General features: G+C 39.2%; 2 protein-coding genes across 4 annotated transcripts in view; one reads left to right on the top strand and one right to left on the bottom strand.

The window, feature by feature from the left end:
• Positions 1-86: 86 nt before the first annotated feature.
• TMEM60 (transmembrane protein 60) lies at positions 87-4,050 on the top strand. Of its 2 annotated transcripts, XM_056482191.1 has the most exons (3): positions 109-191; positions 567-616; positions 3,392-4,050. In XM_056482191.1, the coding sequence occupies exon 3, from the start codon at positions 3,434-3,436 to the stop codon at positions 3,836-3,838; it is 405 nt and encodes a 134-aa protein (XP_056338166.1). In that variant the 5' UTR covers positions 109-191; positions 567-616; positions 3,392-3,433; the 3' UTR covers positions 3,839-4,050. The 2 variants fall into 2 exon arrangements, with proteins under 2 accessions (XP_056338167.1, XP_056338166.1); XM_056482192.1 differs by lacking the exon at positions 567-616 and having other exon boundaries at positions 87-191.
• Positions 4,051-8,682: 4,632 nt separating this feature from the next.
• Positions 8,683-17,764, bottom strand: part of RSBN1L (round spermatid basic protein 1 like) — a 47,461-nt gene continuing 38,379 nt past the window's right edge. For both annotated transcript variants that reach the window (XM_056507444.1, XM_056507451.1), the window contains 2 exons: positions 14,189-14,297; positions 8,683-14,106 (listed from right to left, as the gene is read on the bottom strand). In XM_056507444.1, coding sequence (XP_056363419.1) covers positions 13,453-14,106; positions 14,189-14,297 — 763 coding nt within the window. In that variant the 3' untranslated portion in view covers positions 8,683-13,452. The remainder of the gene's footprint in view (positions 14,107-14,188; positions 14,298-17,764) is intronic.

Raw genomic sequence — 17,764 nt, 5'->3', positions numbered from 1 at the left:
TAACTTGAGCGACGTGGCTGGCGCCCAATGACAATGGAGGGCAGCAGGACGCGCGTCCCCGCCGGCCAATAGCAGGCACGGGGCGGGGGAGGGAGGCGGGCGGTTCCCTGAGGCGGAGCGGCAGGGGAGGGCCCGGCGCCCCCTCAGCTGAGCGCGGGCCCCGCGGACCGGGGAATGCGCCGGGATCTGCGGTAGGTGACGGGCAGCGAGGGGGGCTTCCGCCTCGGGGACCTCTGGCACGGCCGAGCAAGCGGGGCCTGGCGTGAGGCCGAGGGATGGGCCGAGTTTGTGAATCCAAAGCCGTGTTTAACGGGGGTTTTTACCGGGGCCTACCGCAGTATTTCTTTCGAAGTGTTAAATTACCCATACGATCGGAATAGGCTCTAAAACGGTATTTAATCGAACTGGGGTTCTGTTTAATATGGTTTCACCGTAATAAGAATTTCAGGACTTTTTTAGGCGATGTTCAAGGTTTAAATCTAAATGTATATGTTCATGTTATCATTACTGCTGAGCTGAATGTCAAGTGTAAATTGCCCTCCTCTTTATTTTTTTCTTCTAAACAGGGCAGAATTAGCTATGATAATATCCTCGTTACGCAGATCATCCCACCAAGGTCAGTGATGCTCCTTGGATAGTTTCTCCTCACTGAAAATTTTCATTCCCTAATTATGTCGGTCCTATAATAGGAGTCAAGAGCTTTTTTATTTTCACACTCTGACATCCCATCAGCGTTCTCACTGAAGAGCCAGTTTGGACCTGTAGCACAGCTGCATCCTTTTCCCAGTGTCACCCATCTTGTTGGGATAGCTGGGCTCTAAGAAAAAATCTGCCCATCACCTTTCATCCTGGGATGATGCTCCATGTAATCAAACCCTTCATTGTTATGTCAGCTCTATATCCAGCTCACAGCCTTCAAAATCTGGTAGCTTTCTTTACTTGCACTTTGAGATCTCAAAGGTACACTTGGGTTTTCTTGAGTTTTCATCTAAAAACACCTCTAAAACTGACTGGAGCCTTGCAGTCTTGCCCAATCTGGCAGTAATATCTATTAGGTCAGAGACTGGCAGCAGCACTTCTTTCCCTGCTGAATTTTCTGTCAGTTTTTTCCAGTTATTGCAAAGTGGTTCTTAGCAAACTGAAAGTATTTTCAAGTGAACAACCTTCAAATTGAGTAGCCCCATGTAATACATCTTCAGTAGCTTTGTGTTTCCTCCAGAGACAGGTGATAGCACCTTCTTTGAGTATCTGATAACCTGATACTTCTAAGAGTGTTGAGTTTCTTTTTCCTTTCAGACCCAAGTTTCCAGTCTGTTTCTGTTTGGTTTCTGCTTTCTCCAGTTTGCTAATAAGAGAGTCTCCTTCTTGTAGTGTTTGTAGCATTGATTTCTAGAACTGGTTTTGAAAAACATCCTCATGAATAGAATGTTGAAACTTCATTTCAGACCATGACTCTTCACTTTAGCCTCAGACTTGCACTTGAGAATATCGGAACCATTTTCAAAATACTGTAAATGTTTTAGGCCAGACATAGTAATTGTTCTGTAACCCCTGTCAGCTGGTTTAGGTTTGTTTCTGTAACAAGAGCAAAACAATGCTATCTAAACCTCCTCCAATTTTTTTGTCCCCTAAACTCTTGAGTTCTGCTTTTGAGCATCACTTCTACCCTAAGGAAAAGAAGGGAGGGGGTCTTGGTTCCACCCTGTCAGGAACTGGCTTTCACCAGACCCTTTGGTAATCTGAGCAGAACTGAGACTTTGAAAAGCAAAACTACAAAATCCTACTTTAAACTTTCTCTTTTTTTCTAGTTCCGCTCAGGGAACTGGACTGCTTCGGACGAGTGTCAGCCCCAAAGCAAAAAAGGGGATGTGCTAACTGCAAATCCAATTTAGATTATTTTAGGCAAAACTGGATCTTTTCCTTACAAGAAATCCTACTGCTATCCACTAAATCAAATCCATCCAAACTTCAAACCCAGACTGAACAAAATAGTACAAAATAGAACAAAATGTTGAACTGTCTGTCAAAAGATGCAGATTTAAACTGTAGGATGATTTTAGTGATGTACAAAATTGTTATCTCCTCACTGCAAGGTAGCAGGTCATCTCATAACCAGTTGAGACAGCAACTTTTACTTCCCTGCTTCCAGTAGTAAATCTTATCTGAGCACAGAATTTGTTCAATTTCAAATAATCTTGCAAAAAACTATCCCAGTTAAAAAGAAAAGGGTGGCAGTAGATTTCTGCTTGTAGGCTGAGTTCAGCAGCTATAATCAGGTGATGTGTGCATTGGTAAAAACACAGAGGAAGCAGCAGCAGCTTCTGGGCATGGAGGGCACAGAGGGGAAGCAGCTGTTGTCCTTCCCTCAGCATCTGGTGGTGAGGATTCGATGCTTCAGAGCACAACATCTCACTTTCAGTAATTCTAATGTTTTTGTAGTCTGGAACAAAGCAAAGCTCATTTTCTCGTGTCAGGTGAAAGACTATTAGTGTTCTGAAGGAAATTATTAAAAATTTTAACTAATTTTTTTAAATAATTAAAATACCTATTTCAGCACCATTTCACTGGTAATAATTAATTTTGTAGCATGAAATCTAGAGGAAGACCACAGTCCTTCACACTTCCGTTTTTTACAGTTGTAGTGAAAGGCTTTTGGCAGATACAGAGGTAAAAACTTTCCAGTTAGGAATATAAAAACTTAACTTTCATGACTGTAGTGGCAGATGCATTTGTCTTGTTTTTCTTTCATCATAACTACAGAGAAATTTAAATATCCTACCCAGCCAATAAACCTGTCAGCCAGTGTCTAAATACTTTAGATACCTGCCAAAAAGAAAACATCTGTAGTTTTTAGTAATTTCAAGATTGCTGGCTGACAGAAAGCTGGGCAGTGCTCACTGGCTCAGTTTGAGCCCAGGTCACTTCAGCTGCAGCTCTGCAAACTGCAGGATCTCTCTGAGCGTTTCTGTGCTCCTTTATGCTGGTTCACATTTTACTGTGGTTATTTTGTTACACAGAAAGCATTGTTAGGTTTTGTTTTCAAGTGCTAGCTATGAGTGCATCAGTACGGATGGAAAATGGATATAAACATATTCATAGCATTCAAAAATCCCTAAGTAGGTCTGACAGCTTGTTTAGGATTAAAGTACAGTTTGTTTCACAGAACAAATTTAGATTAAGGCAGTCACACAGCTGACTTAAGGCACTCCAAGGGAATGGTGGACTGGAACAAACACTCTTCAGCTGATCATGGTAGTTATGAAAGTGCTAGGAAGCAGTATGTGGGTGAGGAGTGGGAAAGCAAGAGTGAGGAATTGGTCTCCTTTATGGAATAAGCCTCATGGTGTAGTGCCAAGTTTTGATGCCTTCCCTCCCCCTTTTGTTTTGTTAGGTGGTTGCTGACAGCGAAGGACTTCCTCTCAAAGCTGTTTAAATGAGAATGTCCCTGGCGCAAAGAGTGCTGCTGACATGGCTTTTTACGTTGCTCTTCCTGATCATGCTGGTGCTGAAGTTGGATGAGAAAGCACCGTGGAACTGGTTCCTCATTTTTATTCCAGTGTGGATATTTGATACAATTCTTCTAGTTATGTTAATTGTAAAAATGGCTGGGAGGTGCAAGTCTGGCTTTGACCCTCGCAACGGCTCCCAGAACATGAAGAAGAAAGTCTGGTACCTGATTGCAATGCTGCTGAAACTGGCCTTCTGCCTCGCCCTGTGTGCGAAGCTGCAGCGATTCACCACCATGAAACTGGCCTACGTCTTCATCCCGCTCTGGGCCTTGCTGATTGGGGGCATGGTTGAACTTGGATATAATATCTTCTATGTACGAAGAGACTAAGCTATGCCAGGTGGTTTCCAGTGCCAAGATTGGCACCAAATTACCAGATTATTACCATTTTGCCACAAATTTGATCTTCAAACTAGAAAGCCAAATGAGGCAAGCTGGAGACTTAAGCTAAAGCAGGCTGAAGACTGAAAGTAGACTTGTTTAATTTTTTTATTTTAAAACTCACATATGCGCTTGTAAATAAAAGTATTTGTTCAACATAAGCTGTTCTAATATGATTACTGTTATTTGTTACATGGAATAAGATATAGGTTCTTCACCTGCAGGTAGAAGAACTTGTCAAAGAAACCACAAATGTTCTACTCAGAGCATTCAGCACATTAAGTAATCCTAGGAAAGAGGACTAACATTTTCTGCTACTTACGCTGTAAGTCAAGAAATAACCAGTTGACAGTAATTTCCATAAGGAGCTAAATTTGCTCTAAAAATCAGTAGCAAGTGGCAGCAGCCACATAAGAGCAAGGAAAGGAATAAAGTAATACAACTCTTTTTTTTTTTTTTTTTTTTTTTTTTGGACAGTGAGATTCTATTACCAGATTAAAACTAAGCACTGTTTTGTAAGCTGCTGAAACAGCCCATTACCAGTATGTGAACTTTAGGGAACCCAGTTGGTAGCTGAGTTATGCCAGCAGTCCCAAGATCCAGAGAAGAGGGAGACAATGGTGATTCCTTTCCAAGTGAGAAATCACCAGTGTTGCTAGAGACTGAAAATACAGGGCAAGTTCACTACTGCATTTGTACCTGCCCAAAGTGGTACTTGAATAAGACAGTTTTTAATACCTGAGGATATGAATTTTTTGTTGGTGGAGCCTTGGCTTCATGGAGCACTGTCAAACTCAGATGCGAGGAAATCACCTTTTTCAGATAACAAGTGAATAGGACTTCAGGGAAGTCCTGGAACTGCAAGTGTTATTTTGTGGACTGAAGTGCTCTTTCAGGAGATACAGTAACAACAAATTCAAATGTAGCGGTTATCTGGGACATTATTAACATGCATGCTGAAAGTACTGATCCATTTACAGCTCCTAGAGTCAGAAGAATGTCAAGTGAATGAAAAACAGCCTAGGGTAACAGGACATTCCTAGACCAAAGCGTCTCACTAATAAAATTTTAATTATGTACATTTTGAACTGTACTTGTCTGCGGAAAAGAAGTCTTCCTGAAGTGTTTGGATTTACTCTTGCTGTTTCATCACACAGATGTGGGTAAAAATACAGAGGAACCATATTGTGGGAGACTGCTGAAAGACCTTTATCTAAGAAAATAACACATTCCATTCAAAGGCAACAAATCTTAACAGGTAACAAATAACCTGTAAAATGAATTTAAATCATATTTATTTCAGAGTGGTTGGTTGTCCTACCTTGCTAAAGGAGAAGTCAGGAGAAGACAAAGACAAAAAAATTTAACTGTTGTTTAAAAAAAGTAAAATATTTGTAAACCCTTTATTTTTATTGTAACAATACATCAGGTTTTACTAAGCAAACCCATGTACCTAGCCCCAGGATTGAGCATCAGGTAATTTATGGGGAGTGCCTGGCAGGAATAGTTGTTTTTAGGAGGCGTATCTATGCACTATGCACTTCAGAAAAATACTTAATGGCAGGATCTTGCTCTGTGTTTGAGACTTTTTGCCCAGTCACGTGAGGTTCCTTTGGTGAACTGACCTCCTTCAGTTTTGAGTGATTTTTCAAGTAAAATTGGCACTTGTGACTAGGATGAGCTGTGGGAGGGGGAGTACATGAATCTCAGAACATGCTCTGAGACCTGCTGGCTGCAGGAGCTGTGAGAGCGAGGGTGCTGTGTGTGGGGTGGAGAGAACAGCCTCCATCTGCACGTCCCACTTGGGGCTGTTCTGCAGACGGGAACCTGGGCCTGAGCCCATGCCTGGAATGGAATGGCACGCCATGGCAGGCAGCTCAGACCTCGTGCATTTGGTATGGCTGCTTTGAAAATTTGTGAAGAAGAGTATCTAAAGCTCTACCTCCAATTCAGGTAAACTTTCATAACCCACTTAACAAGCAGTGATACAAGTGTGTAACAAGCATCTCAGACAAGATGATTTTATCTGCACACACACATACACACACTTACCTGTGGTAGGTTTGGGACCAAGCATAAAATAACACCCATAGTCCTCTACCATCTGATGATTCTGGAAGAATAAAATTCCAACCCCCCTTGTTCTGAGGAGGCCAGAACACCCCCATGGCTGCTCAGGAGAGCAGAGCAGCTTTTCTCAGCCGAGCTGATGATGGTAATTGATTGTTATGACATAAAACAAAAGATGGAAGAATAAAAACTGGCTTCATTGGAACTTGGTGTATTATTAGCAAGATAGGCTGTGAATGGTGACTCTGCCCCCATAATAAATCCCTTCTCTTCCACAGATGTAACAATTATCTGAAAGTTTGGCATCTCTAATTAACTAGAATCACACACAGTCCTTACAAATCTCCTTTTAATTGTTGCCTCTAATTCAATAGAAAAAGGATCAGCAATTTCAGTTCTGGTTGTTGGTTTGGCTTTGGCTTTTTTTTTTTTTTTTTTTAAAGGTTTATAAACCTTGAAATAAATGATGTGGGAAGCTGAAGCAGATGCCTCTTGCTGGTGTTATACAGCAGTCACACACAGCCAGATGGAAGTGCTCAACTTCCCAAGTTCCTTATCCTTCCAGGGAAACTTGGACAAGAGCATATCCCTTTTGAGAATTTTGAATCATATTTAACTGACCTGAGATGGTATGACTGTATCATATTTAAGACTGCTGAGATCTTTGTGCACACAGTGCTGCTTCTATGCTTTTTCAGAACTTCACTCAGAAGGATTTATGTTACAAAGTACACTATAGCCCACTATGACCTTTCCAGATGCCACAGGAATTAACTACATCTGTTCAAAATTATGCTGTTCTCAAAGGTGCTGATCACAGCATGGAAGTGGAACCAATGCTCCTGACACATTTTCCTGAATTTACCAACGGACCAACTGATCTTCAGTAACAGGATAAAACAAGTGAAAAGCAAATTTGCTGAAGGTGGCAGGGAAAAGGAGAGCTCTGCTGAACTGGAGATGGCTCATGCTGATTTGTGATACAAAAGCACAAGGATGTTGTCTCAGCTCCCTGCAGCAGCTGGGGTGGGGGGAGGGGGCGAGGGGGCAAAGGAGGTAACTTGGCCTTCAGGAGCTTTGTTTTAAACTGCAATTCAAAAGCTTGATGAAACCAATTGGAAGTATTTCTCTGTACAGATGATATATATTGGACATGTAGAGATATATTCCACATAATTTCCATTATTTATTGAGGTCTGAACACTTCAGCGTGCAGTTCAGGGAGTATCTGCTTTTGTCTGATTACAGAAAATACTTCATTCACGTGTGTGAAAGGCCATGAAACTAAAATTTCAATTGCCAATTCATACTGGTTTTCTTGATTTGTCACCATTTTAGAACAGTATCCATACAGTTTAGAATATATCTAAACTATTTAGAAAAGAACAGTTTTATGTTCTTTTCCTACTTGAAAAATGCAGTTACGTGACATGTACATTCCCACCTATAACAAAGTTTAACCTGAATGTTCTGACAATGTGTGCAGACACACACAAAAAATGCACTGCCAGGCACAGAGGGCAGTATCAAAGCCAGAAGTAGCATAGGACAGGGTACACAACTGTTTGAGACATGCATTATCAGTATTACTTTTTGACACATCTGCATCATAGTAGAGAAGCAAAATGTTTGCTTAACTTCATGAAAATTTTCACATTTTCACAGTGTAAAATGTTGGGTGACACAAAGTGGAATTGAAAGTGAAAATCATGAAACTCCAAGAAACTCAGGGTTTCAACATCAATATAATTTTGGGAAAAAAATATCATGGCTTTTCAGTAATAAAGATCCTGAATAACTACATCCTCAGAAATAAGTTGTTTGAATTTACTAGCATGGAAAACATAGCATTATCACGTAACACATCATGCTTTTTAATTAAGATTGCAGTAAAAACAACTATGCTGAGTTGTGAAAAGAACATTTTTCACTGTAACTTTACTATTTTTGAAGGTTTTGGTGGAGTCGATCTCCTATATGAGCCTCGTAGACCTGAATGGGCTTGGGTATCAACCTGCTGCTGAAAAGCATCAGGCTTTGAGAACTAAGACATCTCTGTAGCTGGACCACTAGACTACTGTTCAATATAAATTCTGGATTTTCTCCTTGGACCTGTACTGAAGTGGGATAAAGAACAGGAAAATCTGCAACTCAGTGATGCTGTTCACTCTGATCTGCCTTTCCTAACAAAACCAACATCCCATGCAGACTAATGTAAGAAAAGCTCCTACAGTGCAGAACAACAGCTAAAGAGCGAGAAACAGGAAAGCAAGGAGAATGTCAGCTTAGTTCATCTGCCTTAACTTTTATCTCAGTGTTCCTTCTCAAGTTCATGAAAAAATCACCGCCTTAAAGATGTTTTTAGTCTAAAAATTTCATCTCTGTGATTAACTAGAAGCCTTAATTGCTTCAGTTTACACTGGCAAGTACCTGAGTGTTACTCCTGCATGCTAAGGGTAAAGATTTAGAAGCCTTATGTTACACAGTCTCCCACACACAGGTCTAATTTTCAAGATTTTCATCTCCAGACACCAGGAACAGCTTTCTCTGCTAACTGCCCCACTTTATCTCAACACAACCAGATAAAAAAGCTCCCATAAAAAGTATACAGACCACAGGCCTGAGCTGCACCCAACATGGCACCGTCATTCCAGTGGATGGCAAATTAAATTATAAAACATAGTATCAAAATAGCTATTGAAAAATCAAACTGGATAAAAATAGAAGTTTAAACTGCTGTTTTAATCAATGTTTGTATCAGATAACTGTACACCAAATATTAAAGGACTATTTAGGACTAACGCCCTCATCAGTAGGCTCATCTATCAGCATGACCAGAACAAGGGAAGATCAATGTTTAGCTGACACTCAAGTACAGCACGGCTTCAAAGCAGAGATCATATCAGCATCAAAGCACAGAGAAAAACAGTGGTTAGAATATAATACACTAAATTTGAAATGGCAGTATCCCTGATGATTCTAACAGAAACAGCAACCTAAATATTGTGAAATTAATCACTGCTTCTGAACAGAACATAAAATAACTTGCATTTTTAAGAAAAATGAAATGAGTGACTGATGGGAATCAGTTCCCCAAATATTCCCACATATGCTGCAAATTCAGTGGGATCTGCACAAAATATCAGTAACTTCTATACAATTTTAAAGTGCATTTCATCTGTTTAAGAAAGTAATAAAATCAGCTGAACACAGTGACTCAATCAAATCAAACATTCTTGACAGTCATTCACAGCAAAGCACAAAGCAGTGAAAATTTGTCCTTTCCATTTCTAGCTTGGATACATCCTGGTAAGGTACAGGCGCTGCACTGCCTAAACACAAGGCTCTCCCACCTAAACACTACAGGAAAATAAATAAAATGACATTGAGAAGCTTGAGGAGTTCCTTGATCTCTTGATCACAATCAGTACAGTTTTCAGCCTAGCAGAGTCATATGGCAGTGTATTTCTCACAACAGTTCATTTTGACTTCATTAAATGAACAAGGAAAAATCATGGATTTATTTTGGTCAATTCAGCATCTTATTCACATGCAGATATTAGAAAACAGTCATTTTGACAAATAAATACCAGTCTTGTGTTTCTTGGAAGACTTACTCAATTTTCCAAATCTGTAATTTCAGATCTCTTTCACAGCATTCCACTATTTCAGATTTCCATTTCCTACATCTTTTGAAATCCCAACTTATTTACTGTGCACATGTATATCCACTTAAAAATCAACTTTATTTATCACCAAGGAATTCTTTCACAGATGAATAATTAAATCACCCTCTAAAATAATACTTTATTTCTAATACTAGATAGAATTAATATTTCACTTAAAGTAGTATTGAAATATTCGCTATAGTAACAAGGAAGGGAAAATCTGCATGCCAGCAGTACCTGTAATGAAAATGTTCTTTCAGAGTTAATTTTCAGGCATTTGGAGGGCTGGGGGTGACACAACACTGAGTAACACTTGTATGTAACACATCAAGTCAGTCGCCAGTGAAATGCAAAATATCCAGTAATATTAAAAGAAAAAAGGTAGCTACCCCCTTTGAAAGCTCTTTTAGCAACTGTAACAATGCAATTCTTTGCTACCCAAAAATATGTACCAGGATCAAGGAAAACATCTAATTTTCTGCACATCATGTTATTAACTGGAACACCACTGCACGTGCAGGGAGATAGGAACAGCCCCGATGTCCTCAGGCAGCTCTTTCCAATCTGCACAAGAACAAGGGCCAAGAGAGACAACTAAAACACTGGAGATTTCAGCCAAAATAACAAAGATTTATATATCACCAAAATCCAGAGAAGGGGGAAAACCAATAAGCAAGGACTCATTTCAGTACAGCAGAACACATGAAAGATTTATTGCTGAAGCAAAAATATGAAGATGAAATTGTATGCAGCAGGAGTAAAGACTATAGCACAGGACTGAAGCAAGGCCTTTGTCAGATTAATGAACAGTTTGGGAGGTGAAATTCTCAGAAAATGTACTCCTCTCTCAAATGACAACCTCATTAAAAGGAACATACCATGGGGAGAGGACACCATTTTTTTAAAAAGCAAGTAAGAAGTCAACCAGTCAGCCCAGACTGCTGATGTAAATGCAAAGGGAGGTCTGGTAGCCATTGATAAACCCAATATTTAATTTATTTAATTCTGTCTGTGAGGAATTCTGCCTAAACTGAGAATCTAGTCTGTCTCAAAAAACTAAAAGAATACATGGAAACTGAAAAAAAACCCTGTCACTTTAAAAAAAAATCTCAAAATTCTGAAAGTGGTAAGAAAAAAAATGGGTTGAACATGTGAGCACTTCAGAATCAAAATCTCAGGACTAAGACACCTAAGCAGAAGTTCAAGATCACATCAGCCACACTGGGCAGGTCTCCAAATGGAAACAAAGTTCTACTCGTAAGTGTAAAGTTGTATTTGCTAATCATTTTCAAAGATTTATTATTTCTGTCTGGACAGAGCCTATGCTGCAGAAAGCTGGCAGCTGTCCTGTGGGCTGTATGTCCACACTTCACTAAAATCTGACAAGTTACCAAAAATTCTTTGAACCTGAATGAATGGTCAGCATATGCATGACCAGCACCATTGGTAAGACTGTTATTCTGAGTCAAATAAATAGTTTTAGGGGTTTGTTTTGTGTGGGTTTTATTTTAAAAAGCAGTCATCTGGCAACATTGGTTTTGCTAAAGCTGGAGCCCTCATCTATCCCATCTGGAAAGCTGCATGCTTGGTGCAAACTACAACGTGCAGCTCTACTCTGCTGCTGTTCTCCCATGGGCAGCACAGAGAACAGGAATGGAAGGCCAAGTCACTACATATGGATGTTCATGAAGCCAGAGATTATAGGTGGAAGCATTATTTCCAGAAAATCCAGAAAACAATAAAGGGAGCCGAGACCACATTCCTGCTATAAGGAAGGCTCAAATTATTACATGAACAAATTAATTTTTTCAGGTCAGAATCTACTAGAGCAATAATTTACCACATCACACATTAATTATTTGCTCATGGCAAAGGGGAAAGCAAGATCCCTGAGGCTGAAAAACTGGTAGTAATCTCTTAGCCAGCATTAAAGAAAACAGTAGTAAGACTTAAGGATGTATTAGCCACATCCAAGAGACTCACATTTCTATTGCTTCTCTAATACATAATTATGGCTCTGAAGGAGTAATGTTTAGCAATTCAAATATTGATTTAATTAATGATTCCTTGACAGACCTATTTTGGATTAAACCAATCAGGACACTCACCTAATAAATAGCTGATTTTAGTGCCACCTGTGACTATGCAGCAACACTTTAAATTTTAACAACCTATAAGGAAAAGAACATTTACAACCGAAAGACCTCAGGTAGTTGAACTGGACATCGCCTGAAAATCACGTTCTATTGCTACAAATGAAGCCAAAGTGACCACTAAGCGCATCAAAGTTTAAAAACTGGGTACTTAAAGATGTACAACTTTCAAATACGTTATACAGAAAAATTCCAACAAAAATCAGAGATACAGAGGGCTTTGAAAATATAGGCCTTGGATCTGAAGTTTTACATATTTAGCTGAAGGACAGGCTATAGGGCAGTTGTCTGCTGTGTGCAGCTACCCAAGGGAGATGTATCATTCAGCTGTGTCTGAATTACACAGGAGTACACTACACAGAGAACAAATAAGTTAAATGACAGAGTTACCAGATCAGATGCTAGCTAGCCTTGAAATTCTCTTTCCCTCAGAACAGAACTTAAAAAAATCCAAGTGTTCCATAGATGGGGAAAGAGAACAGTGAACTTGGACACTGCTGTTATTTTCTTAATGAAACACCTCTTGCTTCCAAACTGTGACTCATGTGGAACCTTCCCATTACACATATTGGCAAGCCTCTTTACTGCCTGGCACTATCAGCACAGGGAGCAATTCAAATCCAGGTATGTCTCTGTGAATTACAGGTCACTGTCAAAGCTGAGGCCTTTTTAGCTTGGTAAGTAACCCCTTATATATCTTTTAATTGCAGTCAGATAAGAGAATTGAGGGAGTGGTTGCTTTTTTGGCTTATTTTGTGATTTTGTTGGTTTTGGTTGGGTGGGGTTTTGTTTTGTGAAATGGAACTGTCTGAACTGTGCCCTGAGCAGGGCAAAGCCCAGGAGGGAGTTTGCTCCTTTGGACCAGCTCATCTAGAGAGATGCAGGCAGGTACAGGTAGTGCTCCTGGAGCCCACTGTGTGTCCAACTGCCCTCCAAACAGACCATTTGTCTCCCTGTTCCAATGAGTATCTGACAGCAGGAGTTTGGGGAGTGCCTGGAACAAGCACCTGTAAAGAATCATGTGAAGGGAGGACTGACTGATTCTGCCTTCTGACTAACCTGCATTTACCAAGATGCCTCAAGCTCTACCTCAGTTTGCTACAGCTCCTCACCCTCAAGGTGTAAGGGCATCCTATGCATTAGTGGCAGGTAGAAACATAACCACTAAGAGAGGCAGTTGAACTGAATATTTTTTGCAGACCCAAAAATAAAACCAATCTGTTATTATGAACCTTTATTAAGCGGCTCACATTTCAGTATAAATCACACTAAAAAGATTCTTAAAAAAGATATTTACACTACAGTGCTGACACATTTAAAATGAAAAAATTGGTATAAATAAGCTCTATGGAAAAGCCTGGAATTGTCAAAAAGAATTCTGGCTCATCTTACAAAAAATATATATGTTAAATGTCAGCTCTACTCTAAAAACCTACAACTCAAAATTATTTAAAGACTTCTTTATGTTAAACCTGCAGTGTTTACAGTGCATCTGGCCCTAAGTGCTTTGATACTTCACAGTTATGGACAGGCACTGAGGAATGTTACAAAGCTACATAACTATTTTCTGTAACAGATGCGAAGACAAGTCACAAACTTGCCTCACAATTTATGATCTTTACATTATTACATCATTAAGTTTAAAAAGGAATTTAAAACCATATATACAAATTTAGCACAAAAAGTCATCCTCTCTTTGTCCATGCAATTTTGGATATGATAAGCTAGGTTGTCTTGTATCATCTGGATGTACGTGACCTCCAGAGCACAACTTGCCTTTTAAGTCCTTGTTGCCGGGTTCAAATTTAGAATCCATTTCCAACTTTAGTGATGTCAACTCAACGTGATCCAGCCTAGCCTGAACATTCTGTCCCCCGACGTCATTAGGTGCCACTGTCTTTTCAGCAAGGTCAACATTCATGGGCTCTTCTTTTTCTCTGAGAGATGCAAGAGGTTCATGTTTTATCGGCAAAAATTCCTGCTGCAGATGCTTGGTCTGCAGAGCATCTGGAAATTTGGTGTCTTCAGAGGTATCTTTGCTCATGGTACAAATTCTGTCAGTCTGAAGTCCAACAGTCGAAGACTCGGGGTCTGCAGAAGACCCTGCTTCAACAGTACTTGTGTTTTGAGAGAGTTCTTCCTCTGAATGATAGAGCTTGAGCCGGATGTGCCAAGCCAAACTACACACAGCAGAAACTGTTTTGAACTGGTGCACAACATTCCTCGGGATGAAATAAATGTCATTATCGAATAACTGGATTCTGGCATATCGAATGCCTTCCCTTCGCAGCTGATTAAGTTTTGCATCATCAACCCACTGGACACACTGTAGGGAAAAGGTGGGGGAAAGGTGAAAATTCTGACTTAGTACTCAGAGGACACTGACCATAAGTTCTTAGTGTGCTTACCTGTGAGAGTGGAGGCTCATGCAAATCTAACTGCATTCGCTGAACTACCTCCAAAAAGTCCTCAGCATGAAAACAAATTACATCTTTGGTTATACGAGGCTGCTCAGACCTACAAAGAGTAAGAAGCACACAGTCAGAGACTGAAACGACCATGCTGCAGAAAATAACAAGAAGTCTGCAAGCAAGGATAAAGCAATATCCTTAGGAAAAAAATGTTGATGAAAACAATTAATTCCAAAACATAACCTCATTAAACTGGTTAAACAAATTAACTACAATTTCTTTATAAGTGGAAGTAAAGGCAGCAATAAAAGGCCAAGAAAACACACTATTTTTCATTTCTATTTTTAACTGGCCTCTTGGCTGCCTAGATGCTGAAAGACAGCTGTCCCAGATACACTGGGCTTACTCTGTCAGCACTCCAACATGATGCACCCATCAGGCACCTGAGCATGCAGCAGAATAACTGGGAGCACTATGGCAACCACTGCTCAGCACCTCAGCCTCACTTTGCTCAGAGTTAGCAGTAAAAGCTGAACCTACATTAAGCTGCCACAATACCAGTAATCAGCCAATACTGGCCTCCTCCACAAAACATCCCTTAAAAACACATCCCTATTTATGCTCACTAGAGAGAGCTACACAGAAGCAAAGTCTGAATTAGGCTCTGTCTTCATATTCAAATTGTTAGGAGAAACATCTCTAGTTCCAAAGCATCTCTCACAAAGAAATGCACACCATATATACAGTTCCTTGAGACATATCTAGAATCAGCTCACAAAAGGCAAAAGCAGCTACATTCCTTATAATTTTCTGACCTAAAGGCAAAAAAAAAAAACCAACTCCACATACTTGCTTTTGAGGGATGTTTGCATTTTAAAAGCATTTTTTAAATTTAAATGTGATTATATGAAGATTTCATTTATAAAGGATAAAGCTCACACTGGAGTAGTTTTGCAAGGAGAGTTTCTCAGCCAGAAAGAACCTGGTTAAAGACTTCTTTCCTAACTCCTCTGGAGTTCCCTGGGCTGACAGGAATGCAGCACCTCCTCGGCCTGCAGTGGGCACAGGCTGCGGGTCCAGGATCAGAACCATGACCCACTGCTGTCCACCTGCCTCTCCTACCTGCCACCCCTCCAGCACATCCCTCACCCCACTTCCACCCCTCCCAAAACAGGGATGGGTCAGACGTAAGGAGCCTGGGGAGCAGCTGATGCAGCAGAGCTGAAGCATTTCAAAAGCTAACAGATGTTCAAGAGCCCTTTTTTAAAAGCAAGATTCTTATATATATGGCCTATATATAAAGATACATATATGTCCTGTTATTACTGTTCTAGGAAGCAGGCAATGATGTACAGTTCATTCAGGCTTTTAAAACATAGGAGACATGTTTATTCTATTTAGGTCATGACCGCAATAAAGTAAAAAATAACCAGTCTGAGGCTATTTTCAGGAGAAAAAAAAATGCCAGATCAACTACTGAAAGTATGCTAGGGAGAATTTTCAGACCACATATTTTACTTGAGTTTTACAAAGATTAAAATGTGTCTCTGTCTTGATCTATATACTCCCAAAGAGGATTTAAACACTGAAAGCAAAAAGATTCAGAAACACTTCTAATCAGCAGTGTTAAAAACATTAACTACATTAATCTACATTTCATAATGCAGGTATTTATTTCTAAAGTAAGAATTTGCATTTGCAGTCACCAGTATTTGTAAATGAAGTTAAGATTCAAAATCAACTGAAAGAATTATTTTGCACAAGAACTTCAATCCAAATCCGTGTATTTTCCCAGCAGTGCCTATTCTGGTTTATGCATAGTCATTCCTAGTCTCAGTCCATATATATCTGTCCAAGAGGATGGATCATCAGCTCTGTGCTGCAGTTCTGTCATAGAACACAACATCCCTTTTGCAAACAACTGAGAAAAAATACCATCAGATAATTTTAAATTCTGCATTTGCAGATTTTATCTTTAGCACAACTTTGAGATAATATTTTGCAAACCTTTAATTTAGGTATCATGTACCTATACCCAAGCAAAACTGTAGCACAGAAGTTCAGTGTCTTTTTGGACATTAAATGAAAACAAAGTGTAAGATAACTACAGAAAAAGCCATTTAAGCCTCTACTACAGAATTGCTAGAACTGGCTTTGGCAGTACTTTTTCCCCTTAATCTCATTCTTCAAAAGGACTGGATTCGTTTTGCTGTAACTTCTCAAAATATTCAAAAACTGGAGGTTTTACCATTAATATTTCTGGCCTAATGCATAAAGACTAGCGATATATAACAAATTGCTATGCTCATAGAGAGAAGCACAACTTCAGTCTCTAGAACACAAACCTGAGAGCTGCTTGCTGAAGGACAGGTTTTATTTTGGCAACAACAATGCTATGAAGTGCCTTTTGCTGTTCCTGTAAAAACCCACCCAAATTTCCCATATAAAAATCTTATAAATTTCCATAATTTAAAATTTCACTGGCAACTTGATAAATTCTAAAGCTCACTTGGTATCGCCTATGAAAATGGCATTAAGTAATCAGCACGATCATACCTGCATTTGTCAGATTTTAGTTCAATCCTTAAAATGTTTGCTAGCAATAGTCAGAGTTTTTCTGTAAATTGTAAATATTCAAAGCAATAAAAAGATCATAATGCAGTAATTTTATAAAATACCTCAAATCAAGATCCTGTCACGCTTGGGAAAGGACAATTTTTTTTTCTTCAAACCTTAATTTCTTTTTTCACTATGTTTAGTTTCCATGTCTGTCCTCTCACACCATAACCTGCTTTTTGCATTTCCACAGTTCTGTTCCTGTCTGTTCTGAAAGACACCATCTATCCCACCTAGCATCAACATTCATCCCTATCAACTAGGAAATAAATCCAACTTTATATAAATCTGCAGCAATTTTTAAAGCTTTTTTTGCACACTAAATTCATTTTTATGGATTTAGTTCTGGCAGCCCAGGAATTGTTTTATTTTCTCCGCACAGCATTATTCTATATATATTATCTCATCACTAAAATGTGTGCATTTTTACTGCCATAGTGCCTTAATCACCCCAGAATATCTCCAATTTTTCAAGTCTGTTCAACTACTCAAAAAGATTAAAAAAAGAAACAAAAGAAAACTGAACAAAAATTAAAACTAGATTTTTCAAAACTTCCATTCATGTTGTTTCCTTTAAAATAAATCCACCCACAGATTGCAAATTATGGCAAAACTAATACCTGAAATAATTTTAATGTGCTACATTAATCAATGATGCTTGATTATCATAAGCCCTGAGTAGTTCTCATCATGTAATTACACCGAAGTGGCTTTTCAAAATTACACAAAAGCAGAAGGGGAAAGCAGGAATTATAATTTAGGCCAAATCAAGCCTGAAATACGTAACTTCTATTGTGTTGCTTGTGTTGTATATTTTATTCCTCTCCATACATCAGGTCTCAAATATTTTATTCTGAATTAAGATATATTTTCAGTCTTTACACTGAAATGAAATGCTGATACTACTTTTTTATTCTCCAAACTGAAGGACTTTCAAGTATGCTATAAAGCTACAGG

This window comes from Oenanthe melanoleuca, chromosome 1A (assembly GCF_029582105.1).
Source record: "Oenanthe melanoleuca isolate GR-GAL-2019-014 chromosome 1A, OMel1.0, whole genome shotgun sequence".
NCBI classification, from domain to species: domain Eukaryota; kingdom Metazoa; phylum Chordata; class Aves; order Passeriformes; family Muscicapidae; genus Oenanthe; species Oenanthe melanoleuca.
The sequence above is the reverse complement of the archived record's forward strand: the minus strand, read 5'-3'. Positions and strand labels throughout refer to the sequence as shown.

What these genes read in the sequence shown, in the direction of transcription:
- TMEM60 (XM_056482192.1), top strand. Translation starts at nt 3,434, where the DNA reads ATGAGAATGTCCCTGGCGCAAAGAGTGCTGCTGACATGGCTTTTTACG.